The following is a 14,064-nucleotide window of genomic DNA, read 5'->3' on the forward strand; positions in this document are numbered from 1 at the left end:
TTCCTCTGCACTGTCAGCGCCGGTCAACCGGAAAGCAGAGCGGTGACGTCACCGCTCTGCTTTCCGGCTGGCCGGTGCTGACACAGGATGCAGGAGGAGTGCAGAGAAGCTGAGCGCCGGGGACAGACAGCTGAAGGTAAGTATGTACTGTTTGTTTTTTTTAACGTTTACGCTGGTAACCAGGGTAAACATCGGGTTACTAAGCGCGGCCCTGCGCTTAGTAACCCGATGTTTACCCTGGTTACCAGTGAAGACATCGCTGGATCGGCGTCACACACGCCGATCCAGCGATGTCAGCAGGAGATCCAGCGACGAAATAAAGTTCTGGACTTTCCTCAGCGAGCAACGATCTCCCAGCAGGGGCCTGATCGTTGGTCGCTGTCACACATAACGATTTCCTTAACGATATCGTTGCTACGTCACAAAAAGCAACGATATCGTTAACAATATCGTTATGTGTGACGGTACCTTTACAGTGTCTTCCCCCCCCTACTGACCTTGGCAGAACATTGCTATGATGTGAGTCTGATGATAGGGGGTCTGACCACTGTAAATGCCTAGGATGTGGCTGTGCAGTCTTCAGCTTTTTTTCCTGGTTGCATAAACTGTGGAAGGTTATGATGTGCAGTTTTTTTGCAGCAGCAGTCATGACAGCGCAGATCAGTTGATTATGAAGAGTCTCGTACGGGAATATGCATGATTATATGCTGATTTATGCGTGTGCAGCTACACCTCTTTTTGATCAGTAGAGATCTGGGTCTTTAAATCCCGCTGATCTGATAACTGGAACCAAAAGTTGTAAACGCTCAGCTTATCCTCATCCTTGAGCAGATCAGCATATGCCCTTAGTAGGAGGTCAGGGGGTCCGTACACCGCTCCGCTTGCTTTCAATAGGAAGGGCCCCTTTACACTGCACAATGCATAACATTAAATGATCATAGACCGGCAACATGTTTGATCATTTCACCCAACTATCGAGTGTTTTGTCCGTTAGTCGGGTGATCGGCAGCCCTTTAGATTGCATGATTGTGAAGCGAGCATTACACTGCACTTTCGTTTCTAGGAAGTGGACCTAAAGCTCAGGGCTTCAGCCCTTTTAAGTTTGTTACCTATGGGGGTCTCGACAACTATTCTCGGTGACCCTGCTTGAACTCAAGACGGGAGACCAAATTTAATAAGTTGTTAAGAAGTCACAGGTTGTATTCAATTTGGAAATGAATACATTCCTCTGTTATGTTGTTGGTATATTTAATGGTCTTGTGTGCAGAACTAATTGGATAAGTCCCATTTCATCATGCACCAGTATCCCTTCCTGCCAGTGCTTCATACCCTGGTTACTTGCAGTGTATCGTACTGACTGCTTCCTCCTTATATGCGTGTGTTTGTTTTTTTCTATTTTAATAAAGATGAAAAGCTTCCAGAAATGTTCGCGAAATGGAAATTCCATTAGAAAGTGTTTGCATATTGCTATGGTCTCCAAGACCCTCACCAATGCTAAATGAAGTGGCAAAGCATGGTGTAACACTGAGGCTTTTTAACAGTTTTTGTGGTCCTGGCTCTGCACCAAAGCTTTATTTAAGATAATTGGACAGTGCAATACCTGTACATCCATGTGGTTAACATAGAAAGGGAGGCAGCTCTGAATCATTGCTGTTGTTTGTACATTTTAAAGAGAGGTGGAGTCCCAGAGATCAGATCCCATCAGAAAATCAGAAGATATCCTTTAAAAAAAATATAAAATGGAAATATCCTCTAAGTTTCCTGACATGTTGCTGTTGTACAGTCTGTGCTGCTCCTTCACATAGCTGGCTGTTCTGCTGATACATCCCCTCTATCAATAGATTGATGGAGGTCTCAGAATTTGAGACAAGATCATGTAACTTGAATTGTGAACATCATGCAGTCTTTTATTTTATATTCTCATCTGTTATGCATTTTTTTTCCTCAGAGCGATGACATGTGCTCCATGCCAGCTTACTTCCGATTTTTGACAATAATGGCCTTCCACGTGTTTCTGCAGGAGAAGGTCTGTGGCCTTATCAGACCCTTAGCCTTTTGTACTCAAGGACATGGTCTTTGAAGCTACCTCTTACCATTTCCTCCTCTCTGATGCAGGTGGACCTGGCAGTGCTAGAAGTTGGGATTGGTGGTGCCTACGACTGCACAAATATCATTAGGTGGGTAACTTGTTCTGCTTATATTTATAAAATCTTTATATAACGGTGGCGCAGTGGTTAGCACTGCAGCCTTGTAGCGCTGGAGTCCTGGGTTCAAACCCCACTAAGGACAACATCTGCAAAGAGTTTGTATGTTCTCTCCGTGTTTGCGTGGGTTTCCTCTGGGCACTCCGGTTTCCTCCCACATTCCAAAGACATACTGATAGGGAATTTAGATTGTGAGCCCCATCGAGGACAGCGACGATAATGTGTGCAACCTGTAAGACGCTGCGGAATATTTTAGCGCTATATAAAAATAAAGATTATTTAATATTATATAACTTTTTACACATACTGCCACCTAGTGACCAACATTCTGGAAAGTGATAGACGTTGCTTTTGAAATATGAACTATTCTCATTCCTGCAGGAAGCCCATTGTTTGTGGGGTTTCTTCTCTTGGCATCGACCACACTGCCATCCTGGGGGACACCATTGAAAAGATTGCCTGGCAGAAAGGCGGCATATTTAAGGTTGGGATAATGGAGTTAATCTGTTTCATTTACATTTCCAACTGAAACTGAAAGTTTTCCTAAAGAAGTTGTTTCTGTTGGAGATATCAGCTGTAATGGTTACAACTATTAAAACAAATGCTAAAATATTGCAATGGTAATTAGAAGTTGACAATCATGGGTAATAAATGTGTGAACAACGGGGCACTCCCCTGCACTATTTTACTTGACACATGGATCCGATCTGCAGTGTTGGGCACAACTCCATCCCTGTGGATAGCATTTTGTAAAGTGAAGAGGCTTCAGTGATCCCAAGCACCAAGGGAGTCCTTGGTATTCAACCCTGCAGACCAACAATTGATGAAAGTTCTGAAATTATCTCCTTACTCCGCACCTAAATTCCCAAAGTCTGCATACTTCTGATTTATTCTGTCTCTCAGCCAGGTGTTCCAGCATTTACTGTTCCTCAGCCTGCGAGCCCCCTGAAGGTGCTACAAAACCGAGCCCAGGAAATCGGGGTAAGCCTATACCCGTTGTGCAGCTCATTTCTCTGTCCAGAATATTTTGGGGTGTGTTTTTTTTTTTTTTTTTTTTTTCAAGCCTTTTCTTTGTTGTCCCAGTGCCCACTGTACATGTGCCCAGACTTGGCAGAGTATGAGGAGGATGGCATCTCGCTTCATCTTGGTTTGGCTGGAGATCATCAAAGAAGTAACGCCTCCCTCGCGCTGCAGTTGGCACAAACGTGGCTCCAGCGGCAAGGCTGTCAAGGTAGAGTGCATCTGTAAGATTGTTATCCACTACAGGGATTCCGAGAAATCTTTTCGGCTCATTAATGCATTAAACAACTACTTAAATCCGAGTTTCTTGCACACAGCTGATAATAGGAGTACATATGTCTTGTCACAGATATCCAGTTGGTTTCCACATAATAATAATAATAATAATAATAATAATTTTATTTATATAGCGCCAACATATTCCGCAGCGCTTTACAAATTATAGAGGGGACTTGTACAGACAATAGACATTACAGCATAACAGAAATACAGTTCAAAACAGATACCAGGAGGAGTGAGGGCCCTGCTCGCAAGCTTACAAACTATGGGGAAAAGGGGAGACACGAGAGGTGGATGGTAACAATTGCTTTAGTTATTCGGACCAGCTATAGTGTAAGGCTCAGGTGTTCATGTAAAGCTGCATGAACCAGTTACCTGCCTAAGTATGTAGCAGTACAGACACAGAGGGCTAATACTGCATAAAGTGTATGAGAACATGATGCGAGGAACCTTTTTTTTTTTTTTTTATTATAAATAGGCCACACAGGGATCGTTAGGTTAATGCATTGAGGCGGTAGGCCAGTCTGAACAAATGAGTTTTTAGGGCACGCTTAAAACTGTGGGGATTGGGGATTAATCGTATTAACCTAGGTAGTCTACATTTACACAACCATATTATCGCTGTTGATTTTCATCCTACAGGTTTTGGACAAATGAAAAATCTAAACCCACACCTTCCTAACATTAAGTGGCCTCTGCCCCTGGCATCCGTTTTCCGACCTTCTCTTCCAATGGTGCAAGGTAAGATTTGCTAACTTTTATAGTGAGTATGTCGGCACAGAATGGCGGTTCAGGCCATGTACAGGCTCTCGGCGCGCCCTTGGTGTAGCTAAATACTTTAGCGCACCTTCCCACCTACTTGTTTTCCATCTTTCTCTGTTCCCCCTCTTTTTTGATTGATATCTTTGGCTTTACAGAGCCAAAGAAGGGAATAGATGGAAAACCAGCAGGTTGAAAGACGCACTTAAATATTTGACTATGCCGGTGCACCAAGTATCTGTGCTTGATTTCAACAGTTATTTTGTGCTGACGGATTCCCTTTAAGGCTGGACCTACATGGCGACATGTCTTGCGACAGCAATTTTCAGGCAAGTGTCACAACCAAAAATGTTTGAAACTGTTGCTGCGATTTCTGCTGAATTGCAACCAAGTCGCATACGATAGCATTGAAGGCCAGCTGCAAACTCTCAACACATTTGTAAACTTTTGTGTCTGTTGCCGCCCCAATAGGTCGCAATATGACACCATAAAAAAAAATCAACAGGTGTGATGTTGCAATGTGACACCTCGCCGTGTAGCCAAGTTTTTTTAGTGTACACTAGCTGATACAAATATTTGCTGATGATTTTGCTGTGGATCTGCATAAAAATCCTCAATAAAATCCAGAGTTGTTGGGTTTTCACCTTATGTGTTGCAAAGGGTAAAATCTGCAACGTAGATGTAAAATACGCAGCGCATTCGGTCCATATGAAATAACGTTTTATTTTGTTAAGGATGGTTTACGCACCTGTTGCTCTTTTACCTAGAAGTTTTTTCTGTTTGGTCTTTTAGGATTGCAGCACACGTTGTGGCTGGGTCGTACACAGGTATTGCAGCGCGGGCCCATATCCTATTATATTGATGGTGCACATACCAGCAGCAGTGTGAAGGCTTGTGTCCGATGGTTCCAGGAGGTGGCGCTCAACGAGGAAAAAGCTGGGGGGTAAGTTTATTTCTTGGTAATATTTGTATAAGTCAGAGGCATTGTGCTGTAGTCTGGTAATATTCAGGGTTAATGCTACTCAGAAGTTGATAAATTTGTAGGACTCGGTCTGTGACTTGATGTCGGTTATGTGTATCATACAGTGGACTTACTCTTTTTGCAGAGGTGCTGTGGTGCGGGTGCTAGTGTTTAATGCCACAGGGGACAGGGACACTGCTGCTCTGTTAAAACTACTGCAGGTGAGTGAGGATATGCACTAATTTATGCAGTCCTATCCACATGTTATCACTGGCAGAACCAGTGCTAATCCTGATAGAAATATATATACATAATTAATCTATACTTTCATACTTAACTTTTGCAGATTACTGATGTTTCAGCCTAACTGATATCAGAAGGACACTTTTGGCCTCTGCCAGGCTAATTCCACCCTACAGATACCAGAAATACGCATGCCGCGAGCTTTCCTTAGGGACATGTTCACTCTTCACCAGTTAATACTTTTATCATCTGGTCACAAAATGGGTGATAACTTCATGATCGGCAAGTTTCTGACCGCCAAGACCTGCACCAATCGGCAGAACATTGCATTGATATCCCTTTTAGCATGGAGGGGAATGCTCGCCCACTTTCCATTCATTCTCTATGGGGATTTTGGAAAAGGCTAAATGCAGAGCTCAGAAGCGTCATTTGTAATGAATGGAGCAGAGATAGAGAACGTGCACTGTTGATCCCTTCTTATTGGGATAAAAGTGCATCTTTCTTCCAATCGGTGTGGCTTACCCCCCCCCCCCCCCCCCTTTCCCTCCGTCAATCATTAACCCCTTCCCGACCTTTGACGCCACGTAGGCGTCATGAAAGTCGGTGCCAATCCGACCCATGACGCCTATGCGGCGTCATGGAAAGATCGCGTCCCTGCAGACCGGGTGAAAGGGTTAACTCCCATTTCACCCGATCTGCAGGGACAGGGGGAGTGGTAGTTTAGCCCAGGGGGGGTGGCTTCACCCCCTCGTGGCTACGATCGCTCTGATTGGCTGTTGAAAGTGAAACTGCCAATCAGAGCGATTTGTAATATTTCACCCATTATAACGGGTGAAATATTACAATCCAGCCATGGCCGATGCTGCAATATCATCGGCCATGGCTGGAAATACTAGTGTGCCCCCACCCCACCCCTCCGATCGCCCCCCCACCCCCCCGATCTGGCCAGTACACTGCTCCGGCTCCCCTCCGTCCAGTGCTCCGCTCCCCCCCGTGCTCGTGTCCGCTCCCCCCGTGCTCCAATCACCCCCCCCTGCACTCCGATCCACCCCCCCCCCCGTGCTCCGTTCCACCCCCCCGTGCTCCGTTCCAGCCCCCCCGTGCTCCGTTCCACGCCCCCCGCGCTCCGTTCCACCCCTCCCGCGCTCCGATTCCCCCCCCCGTGCTCCGATCCCCCCCCCGTGGTCCCCCCCCCACCCTATCATACTTACCGATCCAGCCGTGGTCCCGTCCGTCTTCTCCCGGGCGCCGCCATCTTCCAAAATGGCGGGCGCATGCGCAGTGCGCCCGCCGAATCTGCCGGCCGGCAGATTCGTTCCAAAGTGCATTTTGATCACTGAGATAGATTATATCTCAGTGATCAAAATAAAAAAAATAATAAATGACCCCCCCCCTTTGTCACCCCCATAGGTAGGGACAATAAAAAAAATAAAGAAATTTTTTTTTTTCCACTAATGTTAGAATAGGGTTAGGGTTAGGGGTAGGGTTAGGGGTAGGGCTAGGGTTAGGGTTAGGGGTAGGGTTAGGGGTAGGGTTAGGGGTAGGGTTAGGGCTAGGGTTAGGGTTAGGAATGTGCACACGTATTCTGTTCCTCTGTGGATTTTTCCGCTGCGGATTTGATAAATCCGCAGTGCTAAACCGCTGCGGATTTATGGCGGATTTACCGCGTTTTTTTCTGCGCATTTCACTGCGGTTTTACAATTGCGATTTTCTATTGGAGCAGTTGTAAAACCGCTGCGGAATCCGCACAAAGAAGTGACATGCTGCGGAATGTAAACCGCTGCGTTTCCGTGCAGTTTTTCCGCAGCATGTGTACAGCGATTTTTGTTTTCCATAGGTTTGCATTGAACTGTAAACTCATGGGAAACTGCTGCGGATCCGCAGCGTTTTCCGCAGCGTGTGCACATACCTTTAGAATTAGGCTATGTGCACACGGTGCGGATTTGGCTGCGGATTCGCAGCAGTGTTCCATCAGGTTTACAGTACCATGTAAACATATGAAAAACCAAATCCGCTGTGCCCATGGTGCGGAAAATACCGTGCGGGAACGCTGCGTTGTATTTTCCGCAGCATGTCAATTCTTTGTGCGGATTCCGCAGCGTTTTACACCTGTTCCTCAATAGGAATCCGCAGGTGAAATCCGCACAAAAAACACTGGAAATCCGCGGAAAATCCGCAGGTAAAACACTGCCTTTTACCCGCAGATTTTTCAAAAATGGTGCGGAAATATCTCACACGAATCCGCAACGTGGGCACATAGCCTTAGGGTTAGGGTTGGAATTAGGGTTGTGGTTAGGGTTAGGGGTGTGTTGGGGTTAGGGTTGTGGTTAGGGGTGTGTTGGGGTTAGGGTTGTGATTAGGATTATGGCTACAGTTGGGATTAGGGTTAGGGGTGTGTTGGGGTTAGTGTTGGAGTTAGAATTGAGGGGTTACCACTGTTTAGGCACATCAGGGGTCTCCAAACGCAACATGGCGCCACCATTGATTCCAGCCAATCTCGTATTCAAAAAGTCAAATGGTGCTCCCTCACTTCCGAGCCCTGACGTGTGCCCAAACAGTGGTTTACCCCCACATATGGGGTACCAGCATACTCAGGACAAACTGCGCAACAATTACTGGGGTCCAATTTCTCCTGTTACCCTTGTGAATCTAAAAAAATGCTTGCTAAAACATAATTTTTAAGGAAAGAAAAATGATTTTTTATTTTCACGGCTCTGCGTTGTAAACGTCTGTGAAGCACTTGGGGGTTCAAAGTGCTCACCACATATCTAGATAAGTTCCTTGGGGGGTCTAGTTTCTAAAATGGGGTCACTTGTGGGGGGTTTCTACTGTTTAGGCACACCAGGGGCTCTGCAAACGCAACGTGACACCCGCAGACCATTCCATCAAAGTCTGCATTTCAAAAGTCACTACTTCCCTTCTGAACCCCGACGTGTGCCCAAACAGTGGTTTACCCCCACATATGGGGTATCAGCGTACTCAGGAGAAACTGGACAACAACTTTTGGGGTCCAATTTCTCCTGTAACCCTTGGGAAAATAAAAAATTCTGGGCTAAATAATTATTTTTGAGGAAAGAAAACGTATTTATTATTTTCACGGCTCTGCATTATAAACTTCTATGAAGCACTTGGGGGTTCAAAGTGCTCACCACACATCTAGATAAGTTCCTTTGGGGGTCTAGTTTCCAAAATGGGGTCACTTGTGGGGGGTTTCTACTGTTAAGCCACATCAGGGGCTCTGCAAACGCAACGTGACGCCCACAGAGCATTCCATCAAAGTCTGCATTTCAAAACGTCACTACTTCACTTCCGAGCCCCGGCATGTGCCCAAACAGTGATTTACCCCCACATATGGGGTATCAGCGTACTCAGGAGAAACTGGACAACAACTTTTGGGGTCAAATTTCTCCTGTTACCCTTGGGAAAATAAAAAATTGCAGGCTAAATAATCATTTTTGAGAAAATAATTTTTTTTTTTATTTTCATGGCTCTGCGTTATAAACTTCTGTGAAGCACTTGGGGGTTCAAAGTCCTCACCACACATCTAGATTAGTTCCTTTGGGGGTCTAGTTTCTAAAATGGTGTCATTTCTGGGGGATCTCCAATGTTTAGGCACACAGGGGCTCTCCAAACGTGACATGGTGTCCGCTAATGATTGGAGCTAATTTTCCATTTAAAAAGCCAAATGGCGTGCCATCCCTTCCGAGCCCTGCCGTGCGCCCAAACAGTGGTTTACCCCCACATATGGGGTATCAGCGTACTCAGGACAAACTGGACAACAATATTTGGGGTCCAATTTCTCCTATTATCCTTGGCAAAATAGGAAATTCCAGGCTAAAAAATAATTTTTGAGGAAAGAAAAATTATTTTTTATTTTCATGGCTCTGCGTTATAAACTTCTGTGAAGCACCTGGGGGTTTAAAGTGCTCAATATGCATCTAGATAAGTTCCCTGGGGGGTCTAGTTTCCAAAATGGGGTCACTTGTGCGGGAGCTCCAATGTTTAGGCACACAGGGGCTCTCCAAACGCGACATGGTGTCCGCTAACAATTGGAGCTAATTTTCCATTCAAAAAGTCAAATGGCGCGCCTTCTCTTCCGAGCCCTGCCGAGTGCCCAAACAGTGGTTTACCCCCACATATGAGGTATCGGCGTACTCGGGAGAAATTGCCCAACAAATTTTATGATCCATTTTATCCTACTGCCCATGTGAAAATGAAAAAATTGAGGCGAAAAGAATTTTTTTGTGAAAAAAAATTACTTTTTCATTTTTACAGATCAATTTGTGAAGCACCTGAGGGTTTAAAGTGCTCACTAGGCATCTAAATTAGTTCCTTGGGGGGTCTAGTTTCCAAAATGGGGTCACTTGTGGGGGAGCGCCAATGTTTAGGCACACAGGAGCTATCCAAACGCGACATGGTGTCCGCTAACGATGGAAATAATTTTTCATTCAAAAAGTCAAATGGCGCTCCTTCCCTTCCGAGCCTTACCATGTGCCCAAACAGTGGTTTACCTCCACATGTGAGGTATTGGTGTACTCAGGAGAAATTGCCCAACACATTTTAGGATCCATTTTATCCTGTTGCCCATGTGAAAATGAAAAAATTGAGGCTAAAAGAATTTTTTTGTGAAAAAAAAGTACTTTTTCATTTTTACGGATCAATTTGTGAAGCACCTGGGGGTTCAAAGTGCTCACTATGCATCTAGATAAGTTCCTTGGGGCGTCTAGTTTCCAAAATGGGGTCACTTGTGGGGGAGCTCCAATTTTTAGGCACACGGGGGCTCTCCAAACGTGACATGGTGTCCGCTAAAGAGTGCAGCCAATTTTTGATTCAAAAAGTCAAATGGCGCTCCTTCCCTTCCAAGCCCTGCCGTGCGCCAAAACAGTGGTTTACCCCCACATATGAGGTATCAGCGTACTCAGAACAAATTGGACAACAACTTTCGTGGTTCAGTTTCTCCTTTTACCATTGGGAAAATAAAAAAATTGTTGCTAAAAGATAATTTTTGTGACTAAAAAGTTAAATGTTCATTTTTTCCTTCCATGTTGCTTCTGCTGCTGTGAAGCACCTGAAGGGTTAATAAACTTCTTGAATGTGGTTTTGAGTACCTTGAGGGGTGCAGTTTTTAGAATGGTGTAACTTTTGGGTATTTTCAGCCAAATAGACCCCTCAAACTGACTTCAAATGTGAGGTGGTCCCTAAAAAAAATGGTTTTGTAAATTTCGTTGTAAAAATGACAAATCGCTGGTCGAATTTTAACCCTTATAACTTCCTAACAAAAAAAAATTTTGTTTCCAAAATTGTGCTGATGTAAAGTAAACATGTGGGAAATGTTATTTATTAACTATTTTGTGTCACATATCTCTCTGGTTTAACAGAATAAAAATTCAAAATGTGAAAATTGCGAAATTTTCAAAATTTTCGCCAAATTTCCGTGTTTATCACAAATAAATGCAGAATTTATTGACCTAAATTTACCACTAACATGAAGCCCAATATGTCACGAAAAAACAATCTCAGAACCGCTAGGATCCGTTGAAGCGTTCCTGAGTTATTACCTCATAAAGGGACACTGGTCAGAATTGCAAAAAAACGGCAAGGTCTTTAAGGTCAAAATAGGCTGGGTCTTGAAGGGGTTAAATAATCACTTCTTATGTGGATATCTTGTTTTCACCGATGAACCCCTTTAACCGTAGGGCAAAAGTGCAGTGTGAACCTAACCTAAGTGCAATCAGTTATGGCATTGTACATCACTAGTTCAGTTCTTAGTACTTCTTTCTTACTATTTTTCAGCCCTGCCACTTTGACTATGCTGTTTTCTGTCCCAACATCAGCGAGGTGTCCGGTGTGGGGATTGCAGGTAAGCATTTTATGTCGGGCATATTACTCATAGTAGTAACTCTCTGTGGAATTTAGATCCTGTTTTTGTAAATCTGGGGCAGTGGCTGCACAATTTGCGATCAGTGGTACTCCCAGCATAACCGATCCTTTTCACCGGAGATGAGGCACTAAAGACACCTATGGGGGTGCACCAGACCCCGATCTGCTGGGGAGCAAAGAGGGCACTTCTGTACTGAAAGCGTCACATCCGTCTCTTCTGGTAGGGCAGAGTCACCTGTCACGCTCCATGAAACTAGTCCAATAAATGACTTGTGCAGCCTGATTCATTCCTCCAAAAAGAGAAGAGATTTCTACTCCGGGTGCTCCATAAATCCGGCATAATGAGAGCGCAGGAATATAAATCGTTAAATCTGCCTGTGCCCTTGTGCTAATGTTAAGTGTCTTTAGGACCAAAATGGAACTTACAACTAAATAGTTGTTGTGTGCCTTTTTAATGTCTGTTTACCGCTGCAAAATTATTTACCAGATGTTCCTTGTGCTTTTCCTCCCGATCTGTGTGTCCTTTGTAACCTGCGCTGCTAAACAATGTCTGATCTAACGTTAGGAAGTAAATCAGACACTTGGCAGAAAGTTTGGACATTCCTGTGTTATGTATGAAGTGCCGCTGCCAAAATCCATGCACGTGCCCATCTCGTCTGTGTCTCTGCAGAACAGAGCGTAGTGAGGCTCTCACAATGGTGTCTGTACATCCCCATAATGATGGTTATAATTAGGAGAGGGGAAGAAGACACCCCTGACGGGGGCCTGTCTCCTGGGGTGGAAGGAAAACTCATCGGGTGGGGAAATTAAAGCTGCCCAATACTTCTTTCCCACCAAAAAGACACAAGATAATCAGCCGATACTGCTAAAATTCCTGTCTCCCCATGGAAATAATTTTGCACTCTTGCCAGAATCCTAATCTGCTGCTCTGCAGGGTGTGAAGCAACTAGATTCGGGCTGTGTGCACATGTTGCAGATTTTTCACGTTTTTTCGCGAAAAAAACGCATAAATTATGCATCCCATCACTTAAAATGCATTCCGCATCGCGGTAAAAAAACGCAGCATGTTTATTAATTATACAGATTTCCCACTATATTATTGCATTGGTAACCTCCGGAAATCAAACCGCACCAAAAACACGGTTAAAACGCGAGAAAAATGCATGCGGATTTCTTGCAGAAAATGTCCTGTTTTGCTCAGGAAATTTCTGCAAGAAATCCTGAACGTGTGCACACAGCCTCACTGTGCCTGGAAGGTGTCATTTGCCAGTGGCCCTAAGGGATGCGTTACTAGCAGTGCTTGGGCTCCTAAACCCCCCCATCATTAAAAAAAACAATAACTTTGTTCATGCTCCATTAATCCCAGTGTTCATGTTCAGCTTTCAATCAAGCGCACGGCCATCTTTGGTGATGAGCAAGTGGTTGTTTGCACGGAGCTGTCTTTTAAGCAATTTTCTTACTGTTTAGAATGATCGGGTAGGTTATCCAGCATCACTCCCTTCATCATGGACAGGTGCTGCTGACATTTCTATGCCAGGTCTTGCCCTATTCTGATGTTTGGGGCAGTAGTGCTGCTCAGTTCCTGATACGGGAGTGAGAAAGGCACTGTATGGGTGAACTCTTCTAAACATTTTGTGTCTTCAGATCAGCAGAATTACAATGTGACCTTGGAGAACGTCCTCACCAGGTGTCTGGAGAACCAGAAGAAGTGGAACCTTCTCATGGAGGAGAGAAGTTGTTTGGATCCCTGGAGCTCCTCCCTGCCGGTTGATACTCTGATTAAGGACAGCCAACGCGGTACGCCGCTGCTCCTCGCCCCTTCTTCAGAGCGTCTCTTAAACTGTAACTCTCTGGTGTTCCCTTGCATCTCTCATGCGCTGCAGTGGGCCACCCAGGGTAGGGACCCTGACTTTCCTAGCCCACACGCTAATCTTCTCCACCACCATCCTGTAGCCAGTTCTGGCTCGGTACTGCTGCGGGAAGCTGCTCAAATCCAGATTCTCATCACCGGAAGCCTGCATCTGGTCGGAGGAGCTCTGAAACTGATCGATCAGTCTCTTACTGAATGACTGACACGGTTTATTAGTCCGGTAACGCACACGGTTTACTTGAACGTTGGACCCTCATACTGCCTGACATGGGACTAGCATTTTTTTTTTTTTTTTTATTCTATAAAAATGTAATTTTACACCATGCTCCTAGTATTAGCCTCAACCGTCTACCACTGGACCATCTCTTACAAAAAGGGCTGCTATTTTACATATGTCCCAATTAATTAAAAATGATAGTAATACTGACATCTTCTCTGTACATAGTTGGAAGATATTTGGTTCAAGCTGACTTTTTTTTTTTTTTTTTGTTTCCTCCTTTCTTGCAGAATATATTTATTAACATTGCTTGTGGTTTCTACTTTCTGGTGTCATTCTTCATTTTTCCAGCAAGTGGCGCTCATGCAATAGGGGACGGTTATGGATGAACTGATAAAGGTTATAAATGGTCGCATATCATATATAATATAAAGAATACAGTCAGACTGGATAAGAAATACAGATATTTGGACTTACACTTGGTTACGGGAAAGAAAACTGTCCAAGAAAACTTGTTAACACAATAGACTTAAGGTACCTTCACACTCAGCGACGCTGCAGCGATACCGACAACGATGTCGATCGCTGCAGCGTCGCTGTTTGGTCGCTGGAGAGCTGTCACACAGACCGC

The 14,064-nt window shown here is 44.7% G+C and overlaps 1 protein-coding gene across 4 annotated transcripts in view; it reads left to right on the forward strand.

Moving 5' to 3' along the window:
- The window catches only part of FPGS (folylpolyglutamate synthase), a 141,194-nt gene extending 127,452 nt beyond the window's left edge, over positions 1 to 13,742 (forward strand). For all 4 annotated transcript variants that reach the window (XM_069748214.1, XM_069748216.1, XM_069748213.1 and 1 more), the window contains exons 6-15: positions 1,949 to 2,026; positions 2,116 to 2,177; positions 2,586 to 2,688; positions 3,108 to 3,185; positions 3,288 to 3,435; positions 4,146 to 4,244; positions 5,055 to 5,205; positions 5,369 to 5,444; positions 11,260 to 11,326; positions 12,991 to 13,742. In XM_069748214.1, the coding sequence (XP_069604315.1) occupies positions 1,949 to 2,026; positions 2,116 to 2,177; positions 2,586 to 2,688; positions 3,108 to 3,185; positions 3,288 to 3,435; positions 4,146 to 4,244; positions 5,055 to 5,205; positions 5,369 to 5,444; positions 11,260 to 11,326; positions 12,991 to 13,415 (1,287 nt within the window). In that variant the 3' untranslated portion in view covers positions 13,416 to 13,742. The remainder of the gene's footprint in view (positions 1 to 1,948; positions 2,027 to 2,115; positions 2,178 to 2,585; positions 2,689 to 3,107; positions 3,186 to 3,287; positions 3,436 to 4,145; positions 4,245 to 5,054; positions 5,206 to 5,368; positions 5,445 to 11,259; positions 11,327 to 12,990) is intronic.
- The last annotated feature ends 322 nt before the right edge of the window (positions 13,743 to 14,064 follow it).

Source organism: Ranitomeya imitator, chromosome 2 (genome assembly GCF_032444005.1).
Source record: "Ranitomeya imitator isolate aRanImi1 chromosome 2, aRanImi1.pri, whole genome shotgun sequence".
NCBI lineage: Eukaryota > Metazoa > Chordata > Amphibia > Anura > Dendrobatidae > Ranitomeya > Ranitomeya imitator.